Raw genomic sequence first — 23,929 nt, 5'->3', positions numbered from 1 at the left:
TCTAAAAATAATTACCCTATTGCTTCATTCGAATGATTTTGAACTGTTAAGTAGGAATAGAAACATAAGCGTTTAATGTGTATTTTTGAAAATTAATAGTAGAAATTCAATCAAGAAACAATTTTATTCATATCAAAGTTATTTACAGCCTGTCTCGGTTACCTGCGTTCTATATTTGTAATCCGGAATCAAATCGACTAGACATGACGACTTTTTGCAACAAATTTTGAAGTGACGTAAATTAATTTTAATTTTCGTCACAAGCAGATAAATAATATTACATTGTTTTCTGACTATGACCGCTAGCTACATCAGTCATATTGTCTGTTTTTATGAAATATTGAATATTTTAATAAGGTATAATATACAACTACATTAATTAATTTGGAAGACATACGAGTTTAATTAATCTATAATTAAAATCTCAATATTATGTAAATATATCAAGGCCACAACGAGCAACATGCAAATATTAGGTATAGAAACACTCTATTGAATAAAAAAATATCAAATTTCAATCAGATACTACAACGAATATATTTATCTATGACAACAGCAGGTAAAAGGTCTACTTTTTAATTAATTTATAAATTTGAGCCATATTATTGTCATATATTAATGCTGACTTCACACAAAATTAGTGACTTCTTCGTTTGTAGAGATCTATATAAATTATATTAATGCCTTTAAAACTAAGTTGATTCACTCCGTTCATTGTGTTGTATAAGGATAAATATTTATTACATCATTCACTTTCAAAGTTATCCCATTGAATTACATTTTAAAACATTCATTTATAAAGTTTTATTAAAGTGTAATTGCTAAAATAAAGTATTAGTTATTCTCAATTTCTTATTTAACATATAATATTATTATTATTTAATAAAGATAATAATTACTGTCCATCATTAATAGATTTACTGTGTATATCAATTTATCACAAGCCAAATATATTTTTACATTAAGGCACATTATTATTATTTTCTCTTCAAATTATTTAACGAGTTTGCTCTGAGGACATCTAACATACGACCTTATGGAGCTGTGGAAACATCGGCAAGCTTCGTTGTCTACTTTAATATTATTCTGTTCTGTGCGCGAATCAGCTGTTGGATATTTAATGGAAGCAATATTTATCATTTGATCATTAATATTGATAGTAGTTATTAATGAAATGAAATCATTACGGGGGAGAGGGGGAGTAATCACTTCTATAATCAATTCAAAATATAAGAAAAGCTTGACAATGTTTCTCAAAGCGAACGGTATAAAGTCAGATCTCGACGATTTCAAATTTTACATAATAGTATTAGTAACCTATATTAATATATAAATCTACAGTGGTTTTTAGGGAAGTTCCGTTATAACTACTGAACCGTGCATCCGATTGACTTGAAACTTGGTATCCATGTAGAAAATACATGTAATTAATGGATAGGCTAATATTTATGAGTGTTGTACTCCCTACACCAGTTGCGGGGGCGTTAATGATGAGAGTCTTTGTGGGGGTGAGAAATAATAATGTTAATTTTAAATGCCCAGCGAGGTACAGCTAGTACTTACTATTTGTGTCTATTGTCCTAATTGTTTAATTGAAGTAAACGTTAGGGGTCCTCATCGTTCGGCGTTGAGCAGGTAGGGGATGGCGTCGTCGATGCAGACGTCTCCGAGGAAGCCCACGAAGAACACGTCCTCTATGAAGGCGGGCGGGAAGGCGCGCAGGGCGGGCAGCTGCAGCAGCAGGCGCGCCGCCCGCCCGCCGCCGCCCAGCGCCCGCGACACGCGCGCCTGCGCCTCCTCCAGCCGCGCCGCCGCGCACGCCGGGGCGCCGTCTGCCGCACGCACACACGCTTACAGTTACTTACCGCTGGCTGGACTAACATCTTAAAAGCATGTTCAATCAACAAACTAAAATTAATTATCATGTTGGTTACGTCGAACCCGCGCCCCCGCTGCGCTTTTCGCCACGAGGTCAATGACCTGGACGCCGGGGGGCTGACTTGCTGTGCATTAATTTTAAATTTATTTTATTTTTATATTGAACTAGCTGACCCGGCAAACGTTGTGTTGCCTTAAATAAGATTTCTAGGGAAATTCTACTGTAGAAATAAAAACCTCATTTAACCACATAATACCTCATTATAAACAAAAAAATATATCCAAAAAATAAAAATAAAAAATAAATGTTTGGGGTGGACAACCCTTTTCACTTAGGGGTATGAAAAATAGATAGTAGCCGATTCTCAGACCTACTGAACATACTATTGATACACAAATAAAACCAACAAAACATGGCTGAAAAATGTATAGTATTGTATAGCTCTCAAATATATTAAGTGTATAATCTATGATGTATAGTGAGTAAGTAAGACAGGAGACCGGCTTCGTCCCCATCCCTACTACGTAATGTTTGCTGGATCAGTGGTGACACCTGGTGGGGATAGCTGATCGATTGTTAGTTGATCAGTAGTCGACCGGCGAGCGCGGGAGATCAAATTCAATTAAAAAAAAATCATAATTAAAGGAACTTGAAATTATAAACTCTGAATAAGAATTTATCGTACTACAATTATAATATTTGATTGCCATCTTGCAACCTTATTGCGGATGGAAAAATAGGGGTTGATCGTATAAGAGTGAAAATTGAGAGTAATATGATTTTCTTTATTTTAAGTCATGATAAAACTAAATAAAAAACTTGCCAAAAAATTAAAGTTTATAATTAACAAAAAATAGGGGTTGATCATAGAGGGATGAAAAATTGAGAGTAACATCAGATTTTTTATTCTACGTCATGACAAAATAAAAACAAAATTCTCGCAAAAAATTTAAAGTTTTTAATTAGCAAATAAAAAATAGGGGTTGATCGTAGAGGGGTGAAAATTTCAGAGTAATATGATTTTTTTTATTCTACGTCATGACAAAATAAAAACAAAATTCTCGCAAAAAATTTAAAGTTTTTAATTAGCAAATAAAAAATAGGGGTTGATCGTAGAGGGGTGAAAATTTCAGAGTAATATGATTTTTTTTATTCTACGTCATGACAAAATAAAAACAAAATTCTCGCAAAAAATTTAAAGTTTTTAATTAGCAAATAAAAAATAAGGGTTGATCGTAGAAGGGTGAAAATTGAGTATTGTATGTATTTTTGTATGTTGTATCATAAAAAAATAGAAATTAAAAATTTTGTCTACAAAATAAATAAATAAAGGAGAAACCCCATTTTGGGCCTAAGCGTTACACGAATGGGATATGTACCAAAAAATTCGTCTATTTTGCTTGATTAACCTATTAAAATCTTAGCTTCATTGACAATGGCCAAGTGTAGAAAATAAGTTGAATTCAATTTTTTGTTTTAAACAATCTTTGTAAACATCTGCAACACTTATTTCAATATACGTAACTAGCTCCACAAACGTGCGGATTAGAATTAGAACATCCATAAAATAGGATCGATTTAGTGGAAATCAAGTGTAAAAAATAATTAATACTCTTTTGCTTTAGGATAAATGACTGTTTTTATAGGTATTTTAATCAATGTAAATAGAGTATGGCCATCGAATCGTGACACAACTACTTACAATGGCGGCAATTCAAAATATCTACAACTGACAACATTAAATATAGCATGAAAGGGTAGTTTTGCATTTTTATATTAATGTGACTATGCCATAGAAAAACACAAATGTATCAAATCGTGTTATGTTATCTTTAATGTTGCCAACTGAAGATATTTTGGATTTTGCCGTAAAGCAGTAATGCGTTTCAGTTTGAAGGGCGGGGCAGCCGTTGTAACTATACTGAGACCTTAGAACTTATATCTCAAGGTGGGTGGCGCATTTACGTCGTAGATGTCTATGAGCTCCAGTAACCACTTAACATCAGGTGGGCTGTGAACTCGTCGATGGGTATCTAAGCAATAAAAAATAAAAATAAAAAAGGCATGAACTAAAATGAAATGAAATGTGATGAGATAATATGGGAGCACGTAATGATTTATATTTTATATAAAAAAGCTATCATATAAATATAGTTTTTCATATAAAAAAGTTTTCATTAAAATTAAAATAAGACTGACCTAAAGGTCTTAGTTACCAGGTCATAAAATCCCTTAAAAAAATCATTTCGTGCGCAGCGCGTTTCGCATTACGTTGTTTTTAATTTTTGGCTTTCGTTCGTTTTCGTAAACAACCTAACGCGCGATTTCTCGTAACAGGTTCCATTTTTATTTTAAAGCAACCTGTTGCTGCAACAGGTTTCGTAAAAAATTACTCATCTTTAGTAGGAAATAGCCTCAAAAATATCGTTTTTATTAAAATATCTCGAACAATAAACATAACCTAAAATGAAAACATTGTCTGATTTTACCAATTTGGCCATTGCTGGGAGACCTGAAAATTGGGCTCATGAAACCTTCTTAGGTATTGTAACTTATGCCCAAATTCTAGCACTGTAACGCCAGGCCCAAGTTTGTATGGATTTCGGGTTTGTCCTTTAGGGGTGGACTACCCCTAACATTTAGGGGGATGAAAAATAGATGTTGGCCGATTCTCATAGATACCGGATAAGCACAAAAAATTGCATCAAAATCGGTCAAGCCGTTTCGGAGGAGTATGGCAACGAAAACTGTGACACGAGAATTTTATATATTAGATTGTCATCGGTCCTCGATAAATCTACAAAGTTTGAATGAAATCTGGCCGTTTAAAGTGGGTCAAAATCGCGTCTAAAGGAGTCAGTTACAAACATACATACAAATGAAGCTAATATAAGGCGTGTAATAAAATAAAAAAAAAAACGCAATTGGGAGGAAATAGTAAAAATTTAATTTTTTTTAAATCGAATCTCTCAAAATATAATATGGACTAAGTCATCAAAGAATTTTATGGATATTCTAAATTAATTAAAAAATCTTAAGTTCATATTGCCTTAATCTTGGATACAATGTTACAAACATTCCACTCTTTAGTCTATCTATCTCGTAATATTGGGTGCAACCACATATTCTCTATTGCCTTCGCCTATTGCCTCCGCCGTCGTCTTTTAAAGCGACGGTATAGAAGCCACACACAAGCGATCACTTCGACGTCCATTTCCAAACTGAGCTAGTACTTAGTACAAAGCAATTGAACACCTTTGTAACGCTCGTTGAACGCAATGCTGAGCGCGCTGTATATATGCTACAAGCGCGCGCCCAACGCAACGCCGAGCGCCTAATGTTTACTCGCTCTTAGGTCGACTCATTAACGGTGCTTTTAGGTACCACAAGCACCGGTCACCGTCCTCGTCGAACCGAAGGGCTCGACGAGCGAATTGACCCATAGACACAGCCCACTGACTTTCCCGCCGGGTCTTCTCAGTAGGTCGCGTTTCCGATTCGGTTGTAGATTCTGCAAAGCACTGCTCTTGCTAGGGCCAGTGTTAGCAACACACCTGGTTTGAGCCCGGTGAGCTCACCTACTAGTTAAGGTGAAATAGCCTCTCAAGGCTATAAGCATAGGTAGGAACAAAAAAGCTCTTAGGTGTATTACGTTCGTCTGTTTGCCAATTTCAATCAAAAAACGATTTATTAATTTTATTTTCGTTGCGCTGATGACGCTGCTTGTAGTTCTCCGGGAGATGGCGTTGTTTGTAGTCCTCTTCGTGTGGGCGTCAGTCTTTGAAAGATGGCGCTGCTTGAGTCATTATTGTGTTGACTCTGGTCACCGATAGATGGCGTTGACTGTACTCCTGCCTCGCGCTAGCGGCAGCTGTTCGCGCCGCTTGGTGTGGGCCGCGCGTCGTTGTCACAGCTTGTCGTACCGTAGGAGCGGTACGATTTATCCCACTTCTGATTTGTAAACTTTTTGGGGTCCCGATACGCCGGTTTTAGTGTCGGGACAAATATATTAGACTTGCGCAAAACATCACTTCTTAATGTAATGTGATATGACATCACTTTTACAGACAGGTGATATTACTCGAAAACATTACACATCACTCTTAGCATTACTCGGTGCATTCAATAAATAGATACTGTGACGAATACATTGTATCTATACACCCGAATCATTACTTAAGTGATGTGTTCATACTTTGTATTGTAATACACTGTTATATTACTTGACAGAGATTGACTTATTTAATAATATTATAATTTTATTTTTTACTTAATATAATTTATTGTGGGATGAACGGATTTCATATGGCGACTTAGACTGCAAATTGAGCTCGACGATAATGTTAATATACGAGAGCAGTAGACGCATTGTTTCGGCGCGGTCTCCTCAAAATGCATCCAAAGAGGACTGTACTTTCATTTAGACGCCATTCTTTCTTTCACTTATTAAACACGCATTAAAACAAATAATAAAACTATCATCAAACAAGTGCTTAAGTAATTCAAACACAAAAATTAATATGAAATATTACTAAACAATTACGAGCGACTAGCGATTTTACAAAAGTTGCGAATAAAAAATTAAGTAACTACTTGCGGGGAACTATCGGCTGGCCGCATGAAAAATATAAACACAAATACCTATATTAAAATTCAGACGTACCATAGGTATAAAAATGTACCTAGCGGCATACGGTTCAAAATCACTAGGAATAATTCCGTGTCGCTTGCTCATTTATTTTGCGTAGATCGCTCTGTCTCGCTCGCTCGGTTCCGTTCGTGTATCGAGCAACATTACACGACAAAGAAAGAAACATGTTGGGTGATAACTTCGCTAGAAGTAATAGTGTTCTGTGGGTGATAGTGTGATGTTTGTTTCCTTCGCGTAATGTGTGATGTTGCATTACATCGTAGAGTAATATTACCGGAGTAATATCACTCGCATTACTTACACATGTCTAAAATATATATATACATATATCTTATAGATCACTCACTCCCGAGCTAGTAGCTACTACACATCTTTAAAATGAGCTAGTGATCTAATGAGCCATAAGGGCGAATTTACATTACGAAATTCGTGGCATGAAATTGATTTCGTGACGTTAGTTTTACCAACAGAGTCACGTCTAATTTAATATTTTCGTAATTCATGTATTAATTTCAATGCAAATAAGTTTCGTACCCTACGCGATTTTTTGGTGTCATGCAACTAATTTCATAGTGTAGACGCGACGTGAAACTAATGTCGCGAAAGGGCCTGCACCGTGCGGACGTGTGTATTTTTAACACACGCGCTTCAAGCGTTGAAAATGGCAAACCATCCATGGATTACAGATAAAAACATAGAATTCATTAATGAATATCAGCGACACGAGTGTCTCTGGGACCCGAAACACATACAGATCTTCATCTGCTAATTCAGAGACTAACTTCATTACACCTAAATGCCTGCTTTTTAACCATACTCGAATCTACCAAAATCTTTTTTGTTGATCTTTTCTTAAGTCTGTCTGAGTCTTTTTTTAAGTTTATAATAATAATATGTATATAAACATTTCTTTAGCTACATTAAATATAGGAAAATATAGCTTTGATGCTGATGGCGCCATGGTTACTGCGATTTCGCGACACTAATTTTTTTACGAAATTACTTTCGCATATATCGAAATTACTTTCGTGAAACTGAGTTCAACATGCATGACACTACTTTCGTAATGTAAATTCCGCATAACTGAGTCGATGATACATTCTATCGGTGCGAGTGATATATATTTGTGCCGCACCGGGAGAGAAGAAGCAGAGCGCCCGCAGCTGCGCGTACTCGCGGTCGGTGACCCGCAGCTGCTGCATGGCGGCCACGAGCTGCTGCAGGCGGGTGAGCAGCGAGATGATCTCCGCTATCCGCTCGTCCGTGTAGTCCCACACGCTGATCTGTGGAGGCGGCGCGGCGGAGCCATTACGAACTTGCGAACTCAGCCATGAAGCATTTTTATCAGACCTCTCGCTCACACTTATAGTGTTGTGTGTATATATTTTTTTGTTGATTAGATGGTTGGACGAGCTCACAGCCCACCTGATGTTAAGTGGTTTAATTTTTATTACACGATGTCGTTATTCCTTCACCGTGGAAGTCAATCGTGAATATTTGTTAAGTACGTATCTCAATTAAAAAAATTCGAACACCGTTTGCATCGCTCAACACGAATGCACCGGACGTCTTATCCTCTAGGCCACGACAAGTTGAAGTCGAATTATCTATAACTGATTGATGTGTCATATCTATTCAGCTGACCTCGGGCGCGTGGTCGTGGAGCGGGGCGTGCGCGGCTGCGGCGCCGGACGCGCGCTCCCGCAGCACGGCGTGCAGGTGCCCCGCCATGCTCGGCAGCAGCGTGCCCAGGGACATCTCGTGCGACAGCTTGCACAGACCCAGCACGAACAGCTCGGCCCACGACTTCTTGAACAGCGTCACTTGGATCTCGAACCTGATCAGAATATATACCGAACCTTATATGGTGGTAGGACCTCTCGTGAGTCCGCGCGGGTAGATACCACCGCCCTGCCTGTTTCTACCGTGAAGCAAGGGTGGGGCAGCCGTTGTAACTATACTGAGATCTTAGAACTTATATCTCAAGGTGGGTGGCGCATTTACGTTGTAAATGTCTATGGGCTCCGGTAACCATTTAACACCAGGTGGGCTGTGAGCTCATCCACCCATCTAAGCAATAAACAAAAATATTTCATTGTCTTCAGAAGTAGACAAGCATACGGCCTACATGAACCTACTGCTCACTATAGGGACTATTTCACTCGTTTAGCGCTTGGTAATACCACGAGAAAGCACAATCAAGGATCGACTTTTGGCTGGAATGCGAGGAGTGAAGTTTCTTCGTGTTTAATGTGTAATAACGGTGGTTTATTAACTGTTTAGTATCCGTGAAAGTGCACAAATGTGGGAAAACAAAACAAACGTAACCTCTCGGAATCCTCCAAACAGTCCACTGAAAGTCTCATTAAAAGACCACCATTTAACTAAGATTATATTTCATTCAATATCATCTTATATCATTTCATATTAATCAACTTCTTTTCATAAAATAATTTTTCCTATAAAAAAGTTTTAATTAAAATTAAAATTAGACTTGACCTAAATAAAGGTCTTAGTTACCAGGTCATAAAATACCTTAAAAAAACAATCAAGAATCGGTTGGTGTAAGTAAGCCTTATTCCGTAGACGTGGTTGGTGCATTAGAGGGTGGAGTTTGGTCCGGGGGCGGGGGATGCCACGGCAGAGTTCCTCATAATACATGATACAACAGATTCTCGCTGCGTGCAAACATACAAGGACTGTGTTTGCAAGGGACATTGCTCTCTTATATTATCGTACTCTGAAATCCTTCCACAGTGCCCAGACATTGCTGATGTCCATGGGTCTAACCATCTGATCTCAAAGTTCACAAAAATAATGTTCTACCTATTTTTAGATTTTAAATTTCTACCTATGCTCGTAGCCTAGAGAGGCTATTTCAGCTTCTTTGTCTACTGCCCACTTTGAGAATAAATTCTATTTTAGCGCCCCCATTTTTTCGCCTACTTAAAAACCACTATAGCAAGAGCTTAGTCGGTGTCTAAGAGTCCTTCTAGATGAAATTACAAATCGCCTCTCAAGCCTCTACACAACGCCCCTATTTTTTTCTGAACCTCTTACCGCCCCCCTTGGGTCCTCCAGCGCCCACAAGGGAGCGTTATCGCCCACTTTAGAAAAGGCTGCTCTAAACGGAGTGTTGCTAGCACTGGCCCTCGCAAGAGCCGTGCTTCGCAGAATCTACCACCGTGCATGTGGGTGCGTGCGTGCGTGCGTGCGGGTGCGTGCGTGCGGGTGCGTGCGTGCGTGCGTGCGGGTGCGTGCGTGCGTGCGGGTTCGTGCGTGCTGGTGCGTGCGTGCGCGGGTACGTACGGCAGCGCGGTGGCGGCGGGCAGCGCGGCGAGTGCGCGCGCGGTGGCGGCCAGCAGGCGCGCGGCGCTCTCGCAGGCGGCGTGCAGGGGCAGCGCGCCGCCGCCGGGCACCAGCACCGAGCACACCTCCATCTCTGGAAATTGAATATACTCTCGTCAACGAACATAACGATGTAAATATGTATATCTTACGGGCGGTGTTTGTGACCTCCAGTAACTAGATAGAGGTCAGGTGGAAGTGACAGCAGGAGACAATGAGCGGGTGCGTCCGGACTCGACTTTTAGATGCTACTTTGGTCTCGGCTTCTCAACATAGTCGTCGTCTGCAAGCCTTGGTATCTCAATTCACCGAACGATACACACACACATTTTAAAGGCAGGGGCTCCGCCAAACATCACCGGAATTTAGATTAAATGAATTCTCAGACATGACAGGCGACGGTCCCTGCCTAGCGACCAGGGTCCAGTAGTGTAAGTGTGTGCAAGTGCGTGCGTGCGGTACCGTCGGGGCGCGCGTCGTCTGCGGGGGGCGGGGGCTCGGGCGCGGCGCCGTACGCCGACTGCAGGTACTCGTTGATGGCTCCTGTCGATCACCACATTAAGGTTAGAACAGCATGCAGGTGCAGTTAGACAATAGATAGAATTTTTTTGACATAGTATTTTGCTGAGCTAAACATCTATATATATATATATATATATAAATGAATTGCTGTTCGCTAGTCTTGCTAAAACTCGAGAACGGCTGAACCAATTTGGTTTAAATTTGGGATTTGGATTAAATATGAAAATGCTCAGAATTAAATAAAGATGACAATTTTGTTTATTCTTTGATGTGTCCCCCGTCGGACGGATTCCTTTTGTTTTTATTTTTAGTTCATTTTATACAAAAGTTTAGGTTTTTTATTTATCGATTGAGGCATTACGAAGTCTGCCGGGTCAGGTAGTAGTTAAAATAGTTAATTAGTAGTGTGTATAACAAAAAGAATATCTCTAGATTTTTGTTATTTCATAAAAAATTAGTAGGCTTACCAAACTGTCCCATTTTGAAGAGATTCTTAGCTAGTTGCGTTTGCAGAATGATCTGTTGTCTGCGAGCGCCCTCCATGTCGCCAGGACTGCCGGGGTTCAGGTACGGAGACACTGGATATAACCATTACTTTACTTACACACGGAACTTCAACAAACATTTGATACTTTAATTGCTCAGAGTTCATCATCATTATATATCTGCACTATTCATAGCATTACAAACTTTAAACGGTCAACAAGTGCATAAGAAGGTCCGCAGTGTGCGAGGGATGGTGACGTTTTATAAAGCGCATCACCACCCGAACTGATGATCACGACCACTCTGCCAAGAGTGCATATGACTAAGAAATATCAAAACTTTAAAAATATTAGTGGGCGGTAGGTGGGTAGGTAGGCAGCCCGGGGTGGTGAGGGCGCACCTGAGTTCTTGTTGAAGGCGACGGCGGCGGCCAGGGCGAAGTTGATGGCGGGCGCGGGGGACACGGCGCCGAACGCCTCGCCCGCCTCCTCCTTGGGGGTCAGCTGCTGGAACCCACAACAACAACTTACAGCCACGCACGCACCCGTCAGATACGTTTGCATAACTACTGTTGGCCCGTATGAACGTGATTTTTGTAAACAACAAATTCAGCCGTCAGAGCAACGACTGTGATAAAAAAAGGTGTGTGTATGCAATGTGCAAAACCACACACGGCAGAAGTGAAGAAAATAAAAATAATCGCAAGGATCAACCACTCCGCAGTGCAATGGAGCAGCCTCACCCTGTGGAAATCGCCTGCCTGATCACGGTATCCCTACGGCAGGTAAGTATGGCTTAGCAAGAGAAATACAAGAACGTCTATCAACTGTGTAACATCTCGTCACCGCGATTCAGGAATTGTTGAATTTACGTGCAGAGATATCTGTTGATAACAAAGTAAATAGAAATAAAAGTATCTCAGGGCGCTCCGAGAACCACGACAGCGTGCACGAACGTCAAAAACACACTGAACTAGTCGAGGACGCGAGCCCGCGTGGAGCGCTTCGTGATATGTCGGCGCCGCTCGGAGCCGCTTCGGCCAGCCAATCGCGGCGCACTTATTTATTCGTTTCGTTTCATTTCGTTTCATCGAGTTTGAAATCACAACCATTCTAAAGAAGTTTCACTTCAACAAAATAAATCCTACAAAAGCTAGATTCGAACGGCATTTTCATGATAGATTTATGTTTACATACGCAAGTGCCAAGGGAGGAGCCTCGCGAATGGTACTGGATACTCTCCTTCAGGGTACGATGCTTGTTGTACTGTTGATGAGCGCTAGGACCCACTCCATTAGGTGCAGGTGAGTGGTCGCTTCCACTTATGTGCACGGCTGCGAGGGGCGGTGGTCGCTCCCAGTTCGACAGAGACTCAATGGGGAGTGAGGGCTCGTTGCCATGGTTACCTGTGCGCTGGGAGCCTGGCCCGCGAGTCCCAGCAGCTTGGAGTAGGCGGCCTGCCGGTCGGCCAGCCCGTCCCGCGGCTCCGACTTGTTCTTGTCCACGATCGGCTTCCGTTCGTGCTGGACCGCTGTCGCAAACAGTGCAAGAATTACTGCTCCACATTATTATTGTACCATTTCAATTTATCGGCCGTCTGGTGTAGTAGTAAGTGTCATGGTCACTACACAAGGGGGTCGCGGCTTCGAATCCCGCCAAAAGAAGATATTTGTATAATAAATATAAATGTCTTTTCCAGGGTTATGGATGTATATTAAACATATGTATGTGTATAATAAAAATCTTACATTTATTTCCATCCTGTAATACAAGTTCTTTACGAACTTAGCACGGGACTAGTTAACGTGGTGTGATTGTTAGTAAATATTTATTTATGATTATTTATTTATAATTATTTAAGGTAAAAGCACTAATGCTAGACACTTTAAGGACAAATCAAACTTCATTCTCAGTTATCAAATGTATTTATCAAAAATTATATTAAATCTTTTTTTTTACTGTTAGAGCTACATTTAGAGATCAATTTTTTCATATAAAATATTTCAATACTGTTGTAGTTTCTACAAAAAATTACAAACTTGTTAGTTCTGCCATAGACACTAAAAGATGACAGCATCGAAAATCAAATCCACCAAAAGTTGACATCAGTTGGCACTAATAATAGACACGACTTTAACGTTAGTTTTATTATAAACAATTATAATCAATCTTAAGATCATCAACTATTTACTTAACGCTATCTTGTAAATTATCTTTTCATATTGGAAACCCTTGTTTGACCATAGCTTTTACCCATGTTACGAGTATTTTTTCTCGTTCTTTCCCTTGACTTTATTTAATAAAATTACTCGTGGAACTCCAAATTTCTTTGCCGCAGTAGCTGTCGGAACGCCCCGCCTCATACCCTGGACCAGGAAGGTCAAGTACTTGGGAGTCACCCTGGATGCATCCATGACATTCCACCCACATATAAAATCAGTCCGCGACCGTGCCGCTTTTATTCTCGGCAGACTACCCCATGATCTGTAAGCGGAGTAAAGTGTCCCTTCGGAACAAGGTGACACTTTATAAAGCTTACATAAGGCCGGTCATGACTTACGCGAGTGTGGTGTTTGCTCACGCGGCCCGCACACACATAGACACCCTCCAATCCCTACAATCTCGTTTTTGCAGGTTAGCAGTCGGAGCCCCGTGGTTCGTGAGGAACGTCGACTTACACGACGACTTGGACCTCGAACCGATCAGAAAATACATGAAGTCCGCGTCGGAACGTTACTTCGATAAGGCAATGCGTCATGGTAATCGCCTTATCGTTGCCGCCGCTGACTACTCCCCGAATCCTGACCACGCAGGAGCCAGTCACCGTCGTCGCCCTAGACACCTCCTTACGGATCCATCAGATCCAATAACCCTTACATTAGACGCCTTCCGCTTTAACACTAGGAGTAGAGATCCCGGTAATCGTACTCGTCGAACTCTGCAAAGAGTTGGCCGTGCAACCTAACCTAAGCGTCAGCCCGTTGAGTTTCTCGCCGGATCTTCTCAGCGGGTCGCGATCCCGATCCGGTAGTAGATTCATTCGCGAAGCAGCTACTCTTGAGTTGTTAGGTCTCCCTTGGAGGCGCTCGGGTAGCTGTTAGCAAATCCCGCCCCTTCTGTCCTTGTGAAACTGGAAAGGCCTCAGGGCCACCAGTAAACCCTCAGACATATATATTCTTTTATGGCTTCTTCAATATTGGCTTCAGAGTATTGAAACATCTGACCCTTTACTGGCGGCATCGTGCTCGAAACTTAAGCTGAAATTAATTGATACTAATAGTTGACATCTAGTATACCCTAATAGTTGACACTGTCTTCGTTTAGTTAGACTAGTGTAAAATGAACGAAACTCAGATTGAAACTTTTGTTTTACAACATAAAGGCTGAATTTGAAGAAAATTAAGCTAACAAATTCAGTTCGATGTAACCCTAGTAGAAGACACACGTGTCATCTTTTAGGTTTTGATTCATTTTTGGTACTAATAGTAAACACCACTTAAAATTTGTACAAAAACAAACCAAAATAACAAGGAAATGGTCCTAATAAGTCAATAATTTCATACATTTATAATATCGAAACCAACAGTAGCCAATAATTATAAATATAAGACAAAATCATACCTGTTAAAAGTCAGATGGCTTAAGGAAAACGCTAAGAATTACGCGCAAAACGTCAATCTGCTCACATTGTTTGTTGTCAACTGATGCCATTTTGAAATTTGCTTCTAACACTGTACGCAAGCTTTTGAGAATGTATCATACATGGTACTAGGTGTCTTTAACATCAATAGCAATGTTATTTAAGTGTTTAGTTTCCTTATTAGAATATTTTTTTTTTTAAAGTGTCATCTTTTAGTTCAATGTCCAGCATTAGTGCTTTTACCTTATTGGCCCGACAAGTATTACCATTAACAGTGCACATCCTCTGAAGAAGGCTCTGAAGGGCTTGGCTCTGCCCCTGGCATTGCCGAAGTCCATGGGCGACGGTAACCACTCATCTTCAAGTGGGCCGTATGCTTCTCTGCCTACAAGGGCAGTAAAAAAAAAGAAGAATCATTTGAGAGCGTTTTTTTCTTACCTAATCGCTGGTAGCCAAAGGGGCTATTCCAACTATGCTCGGACGAGTTGAGTGAGCTCAAGGGCTCGACCTAAGAGAATTGCTAGACCTAGCAGCACAAGCGCTTCGCTGAATCTACCACCGACTACGATCAATGGAGAAAATCGGGCAAGAAAGTCAGTGGACTATGTCTATGGGTCCAGAGCCTTGTGATACTTTATATATTTTCTTTTTTTATAGTTTCAGTTGATGCCAGGAGCCGTGGTTCGAAGTCTCCATTGTTACGCCCTATGATTGTCCCACCCCTCACGCTGGACGGTACGACTCACAGCAGAAACAGACAGGACAGTGATCCGATGCACTAACATCTGATGCATTTAGCTGTAAGTTGATGGTAGTGAATTTTGATTTTTCAATGTAGAAGGTAACGCCATTCTTTAGAGATGTTTTGTGTGTAGAGCCCATGGTTCAGTTACCAGGTAGATTCGTGTACTAATAATAACAAATATTGCTAAGAACTAAATAATAATAATAATAAAGAGAACAACTCACAGTCGCTCCTCATCCCGCAAGCAAGACACTTCTGCAGCCTGCAGTACTGGCACCGGTTCCGGTGATGCTTGGTCACTTCACAGTTCATAGTACCTCGACACTGGTACCCGAGCTTCTTTCTGATTGAACGCTTGAAAAAGCCTTTACAGCCTGAAAAATACAATAAGTGGAAAGTTTAACACATGAACCAAATCCAGGCTAAAGATGTATTTGAAACATAAATGAACCCATTTAAATATCTATGCTAAAACTGAAGAGTTTGTTTGTTTGAACATGCTAATCTCAGGTATTACTGTATCGAATTGAAATAATATTAGTGTTGGATAGCCCATTTATCGAGCAAGGATATTAACTATCACACTATGGCCAATAATATCAATAGAAAATGTTTCAAAAATGGATTTTTTTATTCCTTTTGAGAGCTTCCGTTGTGTGCGCTGCGTCAACGATTAGAATTACGCAACAATCATGTATGATAGAAGTGTTCCTCTTAAAAAGTTCAAAAAAATTGTCTGCTATAACATGTTTATTAAGCTAGCTTTTATCGCGGACTTTGAGCGCGGCGACCTCATCAAGAAATTCTGTAACGAAAATAAAAACTAACACCCTCCACTACGCCTACCATGTAGCTCGCGTTCAACACATTCACACGTTGCGCTTGTGTAGTGTTTGTGAATAAGCGCGCGACGTGATGTCGCACTGCACGCGCATCATGAAAAGTCTGCCTATCTCTCTCTCTCGCGGTCTAGCTTATAAGTGTGAAGGGGACAGTTAATTTTTTGCTTTTGTTAATGTGTATAAATATAACGTGGTCTTATTTTATTATTGTTGTAATGTTAAATTATTGTTGTGTAATTATAAATGCATAACTTGATAAAAAATGCTATTCAATAGCTTTACCGCAGCAGTCCCCGAGTGTCACACGTGTTTTTTTTTAAGTTGGCATACTTAAGCCTTTCTAATGATAAATTGTTCTAATAATGCAATGCGAAGGCGTTTTTATAAAATTGAACAATTCCCAGCGGCAAACATTTCAGTACGTTGGAAAAGTCTTAACCCTTTGATTGTTATGCAGTTCACCTATGTCCTTTGTGGCGCTCTGAAGGAATCACGTTGATTTCTGTTCTATGATGTTTCACGAATACCTGCGTTTTATCTTTTAACGCTTTCACTACTCCAAGCTTTGCTACAAAGTGTTTCGCAGGAAACGGAGCTCTATGCTGAAAGAACATACATCACCCGTCGTGTATAGGCGGTGTCTTTCAGTCGGTGACTATAGTCATTGATGGTTGCGAAAGGGTTAAAAGATCAGAAGGGAAAAGGTTACAGCGGTAGGCAGCGGCTTGGCTCTGCCCCTGGCATTGCTGACGTCTATGGGCGAAGGTAACTACTCACCATCAGGTGGGCCGTATGCTCGTCTACCTACAAGGGCAATAAAAATAAAATAACATTACTGAGTTACTGAGTGTTCCTTAATTAGTCTTAAAGTTCCACTCTTGCTGTTCATAGCATGATGTGCAGCAGATAGTGTATTTTATGCTCTTGGTAACTTTGCATTTATCTATATGATGGAATCCTTGGACAAGATTTTCACAGAAAAGTATTGGATTGGATAGAAACTTTGCACACTTATCAAGGACTAATGACAATGTAATGATTTCATAAAATTGTGCTACTATGCTGATCAGTGTGCTTGAGTATGCTCGTGAGTTGGAACGGCCTCCCGACGTTTGCCGCTAGGGGCGCTGTTTCAACTCCATACAAATTTGAGTTAATTTTTAGGCGATCGAGAAATTAAAAAAACTCACACTATGCACACAGGATCTTCATGATTAACAACATTACTTTTACCAATATCTGTCAATAACATTTACAATAACTGACATCTAGCGCCTGTTTTTTATTTCAGCTAGCCATAAAAGCGTGTTTTCTTTAGGTTTATCAACTTTTTTATTTACTTCATATATTTGATTGAGCCCATGGTTACCGGAGCCCATATACATGCAACTAAATTACATGAGTTAGTCTCAATTCTATTCTATCATTCATCTGACCAAGACAGGCATGATAGAAGATAGCGTTACTAGCTACTATTCTATACGAAGGAGAATCACGCAAGGCAATTTTAAAATATCATAAATAAAGATTGTACCTTCACAACTAATAGCACCATAATGTCTTCCTGATGCTCGGTCTCCACAAACTATACAGAGCTCTAGTCCACCTACATCACTCCCACTGCTGAACTTCATTTCCAGCTGATCTTGACCATCCATCTATTTAATAAAATTAACAATTTGTTCAACAACGTATGTACCTCCTTGCACCAGAACCATTCATCAGATTGGGGTGAAATTTGCTATAGTTGTTTTTGGTTTCCAGGAAAAGTTTCTGTCACAGTAGCATCAAGATATGACAGGCGACATGCAAGTACTTTCAAGCAATTAATAAATTAAATAAAAATTAAAATTAAACAATTAGCTATAGTCACAGCAAAGTGTTTCGGTTTTACCAATATTATAAATGTTTGTGAAGATGTTTGGATACTCAGTCAAACATACATCAATGAGCAGATTTAGATGAAAATTGGCACATAGATAGTCCATTTCCTGTAATAACACATAAGATACTTCGTATCCCGGTAATGTGTTCCCTTGGGATAATAATCCATCTTTAATATTTTATTTCAACAAAAGTCTAGTTCTGAACTTCATCAATCAATAAATCCCAGTAATTTGTTCCGAGGTATAATAGTTTCATCTTAATGTTAATTTAACTGGGATGTAATTTGGGAGAATTATTTGGATTTTAATACATAATTTAGAATTGACGTTTTGTTTTGTCTAAAATTATGAATGTGAAGAAATTATCAGAAAATATTTGCATGTTTTTTAATCAATCCAGCATAATCTCCTAAATGGATTTTGATAAAATATATCTTAAGAAAGTTAATGTATATGTGGGCAGAGCTGCAAGCAGAACCTAACTGATACATTTTTTTACATGTTATTTCTTCAATATGTTCAGATCTAATAGCCTTGCAGTATTTACTCATGAGGGCATTTTAGTCAAGAGAAAGTATTTAATTTATTTTATTTACTTAATATATGTTTAGAAGATATATTTAATTCAGTTAATGCACCAAATTAAATGATGACCAAGTTACCGCTTGAGCCCTTTTAGGTATGCAAAAATGGGTATATCGACCAGAATTGAGATTATATTATCAGCTAAGAATTCTTACACTGTATTCTACTTAATTTTCTAATTACGTGACACCTGACTATAGATGGTGATATACAAGAACAACCAAATATTCCTGTTCATATAACTAAAATTCACTTTTTATATCAAGCAAACCAAAATATAATCCTATGCAAAACCTTAACATCCAGGTCAAAAATTTTTTAAGTCCCATATTTACATATCTGAAAACTAATCAAAGTATAAAAAACAACATAAAATTTAAAAAAAAAAAAACTGTGTGTAGTATCAGTAAGTATAACTTAATGGTGGATAATGCTAAAAGCATATATGTTAAGCATAATAATATGTTATTATACAATACAAAGCATTAGTATATGTTAAATTTTTCAGAATGATTTATTTCCTGAAATTTACTGCATTTCAGCTAATATTACCTCCTATTTTTAGTCATATAGACCATTTGTAAGCAAATACTTGACATTAGTTTGTAAAAAAGAACACACGTATGAATTTTGTGTGTGGGTAAACATGTAAAATAATAAGAGATTAAACTTTTTATAAGACTAAAAAGTATAATTACGAGTTAAATACGTGGGCATCACGAAGATGGACGTATAGAAACAGCGGGCACTCAAGTGAAAAATAACAGGCTTAAACAATATACAGTTAAGCACATTACTTACGTTTTATCTGGTGATATTAAGGTAGCCTACGAAGACAAACTCAAATGAAATTAAAAATCAAAACCAAATTATAATTAACGAATATTTTATTATTTACTTTAACTTTCACAATAAAAAAATAAAAGGGCACACATCAAAACAATAAAATATAAATGTCAAAAGTCAAAACTTTTTTAAGGGATTTTATGACCTGGTAACTAAGACTTTTAAGTTATATCTTATTTAAATTTATATTCTTACCTGGTAACTAAGACTTTTAAGTCATATCTTATTTAAATTTATATTCTTATTTTTATGAAAAATGAAGATGATTAATTTGAGACATTAATTAACTGGGATGAAATTAAATGAGATGAGATGAGGTGATATGGGATGAAATACAATCTCAGTAAAATTGTGGTCGTTTACTAAGATTTTTTCAATGGACTTTTTGGAGAATACCGGGAAGCTACGTCCAGCAGCTTTGTTTCATTTTCCCACATTTGTGCACTTTCACAGATATTAAACAGTTAAAAAACCACCGTTATTACACATTTAAACCTGAAGAAACACCAAACAGACAAAATAAAACAATTCACACAACTTCACTCCTCGCGTTCCCGTCAAAAAGTCCATGTCAAAACTTAAAGCACCGTCGCTATAGAATAAACAAAACACCTCACAATTAGGGGTGAGGCGTATTTATCGGAACAGTCAAACGGAACAGGTTTTCTTTTCATAGGTTTGTCTATGAAAAGACTTGGAACTGTTGTCTATAGACCGAAACAACTGATCCAACTGTTCAAACTGTTCCAGCTGTTCCACAATATTCCATATGTTGCGTTGTTCCGTTCCACAGCAAACAGCCAGAAACGAAACTATTTGGATGGCATATACATCATGTTCCCAAACGGTTTGTATCATGCTCTTTTCTCCTTTCACTTATTGTAATAGAAAAAAAATAGCAATAACATTAACATGCATGCATATTCCCTTTTGGTATTAGTAAATACATTCGGATACACGCATAAATTATTATATACAATAATAAATGTACTCTGTTATATTATATATCATTTAAAATATGGTATTATTTGTCATGTCTTGCTTAAAATTTGAAGATAATATACTTTTAAAATGATTAATAGACAGTTGTTATTATGGTGGTAAAAATATTTAATTGAGATAAAAGGCCTAGCATGTATCCGAACGTTTACTAAGTCCAAACTTCTGAACTTGTCTATTCTGTTTTAGGTCTGGCATGCCTATATGGGCTATATGTTTTAATTTAAATACATTTGGCAAAACTAGTTTCACATATTATTAATATTAATAAACCAAGTTGTCAGTCCTAAGCCTGAGAAAGCATGAAGGATTATTTACATTTAAAAAAATGTATTAAACCATTCCATATGTGTGACTGTTCCAGGTGAATGAAGTTAGCCCCTCAAAAAAATTTTTCTTTCCTATTTTCTACTTATTTTCTATTAATTCGTTTGTTCATCATTTGTTCTTGATTGTTCACTGTTAATAATTGTTTGTTCTGCATTTATTTATTTTAAAAAGATTATTAAAATATATGTACAAGTTAGCCCCTCGATTGCAATTTTTAATATTTTTTCGTCCTTAATGACTCGTAAATATTCATTTTCGATTGTTCTTATATAAAACACGTTTGTTCTCTTTCGAAATTACTCGTTTTTGTTTAATTTACTATTTGTATTAGTTGATTAAATGTATGCAAAATATGTGTACTGCGCATGCGTCAACTATAATGCCTAAACTTTGTACCGTCTACGCGGTTTTAATCGAGAGAAAAAAAAACATATATAAATCCTGAAGGAGCAATTGATTGGTATGTATACAGTTTAATTAAAAAATAAAAAAAAAATAAATGAAATAATGTACATTGGCGTAAAGTTAGACCAAATAAATTTTTTCCATCCTCCAAAAAGATTAAGTCAATAATATGTTCATTATTTATCTTTCAAGAGATAATGTAGGTATACATTATAATAACTTTTTTACACAGTCGAAATTATATTCCTAACATTAGTAAAATAACATTTTAATATTTTTTTTATAGGTTATGTATTGAAAATGTTGGAAAATTATTTCATGTTTTAGCTGGAAAACGACATTGAGAATTATATGCAATACAAGATAATGGGCTCCATCAAATGAATTCGAATGAAACCAAACTGTTTACCATCCAAATTCGATTGTCGGGCAGATAGAAAACGAAAATTCACTCAAAGTGAACCTCGACCTGCATTGTGAAACGGCAAAGACTCACTATTGTCAAGGAGATTGAAGAGACGACTAAAATGAGATGTGTTATATTATTATACCTTTGCCATCTTGTAGTCAAGGTAGGTGTAACTGTCAATAATTAGTAACACTCACAGATCTCATAATCAAATAACAATATCAGAAAAAAGGAGAATAGTTAGTTAGTTAGTGGAAGTAGCCAAAATGGGCAAGTGGACCTCAGTTCCTATTACATAAGGTACTAGGAAGTTTGTGATAATGAAAATTTATCACAGTGTAATATCACTTACTTACTTTAACAGTGAAGGAAAACATTGTGATGAAACCTGCACACCTAAATGTTCTTAGGATTTTCTTAGGTGTGTAATCCACCAACCAGCACTAGGCCAGCGTGGTGGACTAAGGCCTAAAAACCCTCTCAATGGTAGTGGAGGCCAGTGTCCAGCAAGGGGATATATTATATGGGCTGATGATGATGACTAGGAAGTTACATACTACTACTACTACTACTACTACTACTACTACTACTACTACTACTACTACAGTACACATATAATCCTATATATTTACAAACTATAAGTTTGTTGGGTACCTAGAAATTGCTAACATTATTTCATATTTCCAGATGTCCAGCCACTTGAAAATAGGTGTAGTAATGACAAAGCTATCCAAGTAGCTCCAGCACAGGAACACAAAGGCAAGGCAAGTGTGTATTGCCACATCACCCCTAAATATATCTGAAGCAAGTACAAGTAAACAATCAGAACCAGCAAAAAGAAAACTGTTGTTCCTGAGGACAAATTTGACAGTGATGAGTCAAATGCACCAGCAACAGAAGGATCCACAGTTGACTATGAGTCATCTCTCTATATCTCCACTCCATCAAAGACTTGTGCACTGCAGACTATAGCTCTCAAGAAGACTAAAAAAGTTGAAAAATGAATGTGTTAACAATTTTATCTAAAGTGAAAAATAAACCACGTTTATATATTGGTCTTCCACAAGAATTACATTTCATAATAGGCTTGATTGAGAAACATACAACTGTTTCTGAACAAAATATTATATTATGTTTGATGAGAATAAAATTAAATAGAACATTCTCTCAATTGGCTGATGATTTCGATCTATCTGTAAGTCAAGCAAGCAATATATTTTTCAACAAACTCCCAGAAATTGCAAATGTAATATCACCCCTTGTTAGAGTATAAAAAAAACAATACAATAAATATATATGCAGGAAGGATAATTGATGTCAACTTGGTGGAAAATAGAAAGTTTTAGATAGTTTGCCACCTACAAGACTCTTTAATTAAATAAGTAATCCTTACTTATAAATATGAATTTTTGTAAGTATTTCACTCTTCATTCAAAAACTACTGAACAGATTTTAATAAGACTTCTATGCTGGTCTTGAATGGCTAGCAACTCATTATTATTTGATTCTGTTTTCCACAAATGTGCTAAATATGGGCTTATATATATGAAAAGGAATAAATATTAATGTTATGTAACCTTTGTACCTGTATGTTAAGAATAATTTTTAAATAAAACATATTTAAATTGAAATATTATTTTTATTAAATCACATTCACTTTGTACACATCAATATTTTGTACTCCCTAAAAGGAAAATAGGTATGAAGATTTTTTTAAGTATTTAACATTACATTTTTGTGTAAGATTAGAAAATGTTATTCTTCCAAAAGAAACTACATTACCTAACAACTGTGCAACTTACTCGGGATCAAAATTAATACTAATTATAGTGACCTGATTATTTTTTCAAAGTTGCTGTTTGCTACACAAAAGTAGCAAGTTTTACTTTTAGTATAATACATATGCATTTGAACTTGTGCATAATATCTTTCTTTAATTTTTTTTGCCATTTTATTTATGGAAACAGCATTACACACTTGCTTTTTTGTAGATCTATCAAAAAAACATAATTTATGATTTTTTTTAGCATAGTGGGCAATACCCTATTATTCATATTAATTATATACGGTGATGCGAAAATTATTTCTTTACTGAATTATTTAAGAATGATAGGCATAATATAATATTTTAATACGCTATCTTTGTTTATAATTTTAATCTATTATTTAAAAATAAGTTATCTATAATATTTTTAATTTCTTTATTTATCGGGTGGTCACAGTCATTATTATAAAAATAGAAATTTTGAGGAAATACAAATGTTTAATACAAATTATTTTGATAATCGAAATAAATTAATATCAATCCAAATTAATATTTCAACTATGAAAATTGTATGGTATGTAAACAGAAATAT

At 37.4% G+C, this 23,929-nt stretch overlaps 1 protein-coding gene and 1 long non-coding RNA gene across 5 annotated transcripts; one reads left to right on the top strand and one right to left on the bottom strand.

The window, feature by feature from the left end:
• Positions 1 to 105: 105 nt before the first annotated feature.
• Positions 106 to 19,548, bottom strand: nhr (nuclear orphan receptor). 4 transcript variants are annotated; one of them, XM_089739365.1, is made up of 11 exons: positions 19,385 to 19,548; positions 17,647 to 17,770; positions 15,495 to 15,644; positions 12,292 to 12,416; positions 11,287 to 11,392; positions 10,868 to 10,978; positions 10,341 to 10,421; positions 9,840 to 9,972; positions 8,175 to 8,367; positions 7,666 to 7,813; positions 106 to 1,832 (listed from the first exon to the last, which is right to left on the bottom strand). In XM_089739365.1, exons 2-11 carry the CDS (start codon positions 17,768 to 17,770, stop codon positions 1,615 to 1,617), a joined length of 1,389 nt encoding a protein of 462 aa, XP_089595491.1. In that variant the 5' UTR covers positions 19,385 to 19,548; the 3' UTR covers positions 106 to 1,614. The 4 variants fall into 4 exon arrangements, with proteins under 4 accessions (XP_089595491.1, XP_089595492.1, XP_089595493.1 ...); XM_089739366.1 differs by having other exon boundaries at positions 11,287 to 11,389; positions 19,385 to 19,535; XM_089739367.1 differs by having other exon boundaries at positions 12,292 to 12,413; positions 19,385 to 19,535.
• A 1,061-nt stretch (positions 19,549 to 20,609) lies between these two features.
• LOC149499446 (uncharacterized) lies at positions 20,610 to 23,203 on the top strand. Its single transcript, XR_016325599.1, has 3 exons — positions 20,610 to 21,218; positions 21,491 to 21,735; positions 22,260 to 23,203. It is a non-coding gene; the product is annotated as an uncharacterized LOC149499446 (long non-coding RNA).
• The last annotated feature ends 726 nt before the right edge of the window (positions 23,204 to 23,929 follow it).

The sequence above is a fragment of the Bombyx mandarina genome, chromosome A1 (genome assembly GCF_030267445.1).
Source record: "Bombyx mandarina strain Sakado chromosome A1, ASM3026744v2".
NCBI classification, from domain to species: domain Eukaryota; kingdom Metazoa; phylum Arthropoda; class Insecta; order Lepidoptera; family Bombycidae; genus Bombyx; species Bombyx mandarina.
Note: the sequence above shows the minus strand (reverse complement) of the source record. Positions and strands in the feature narration are given on the sequence as shown.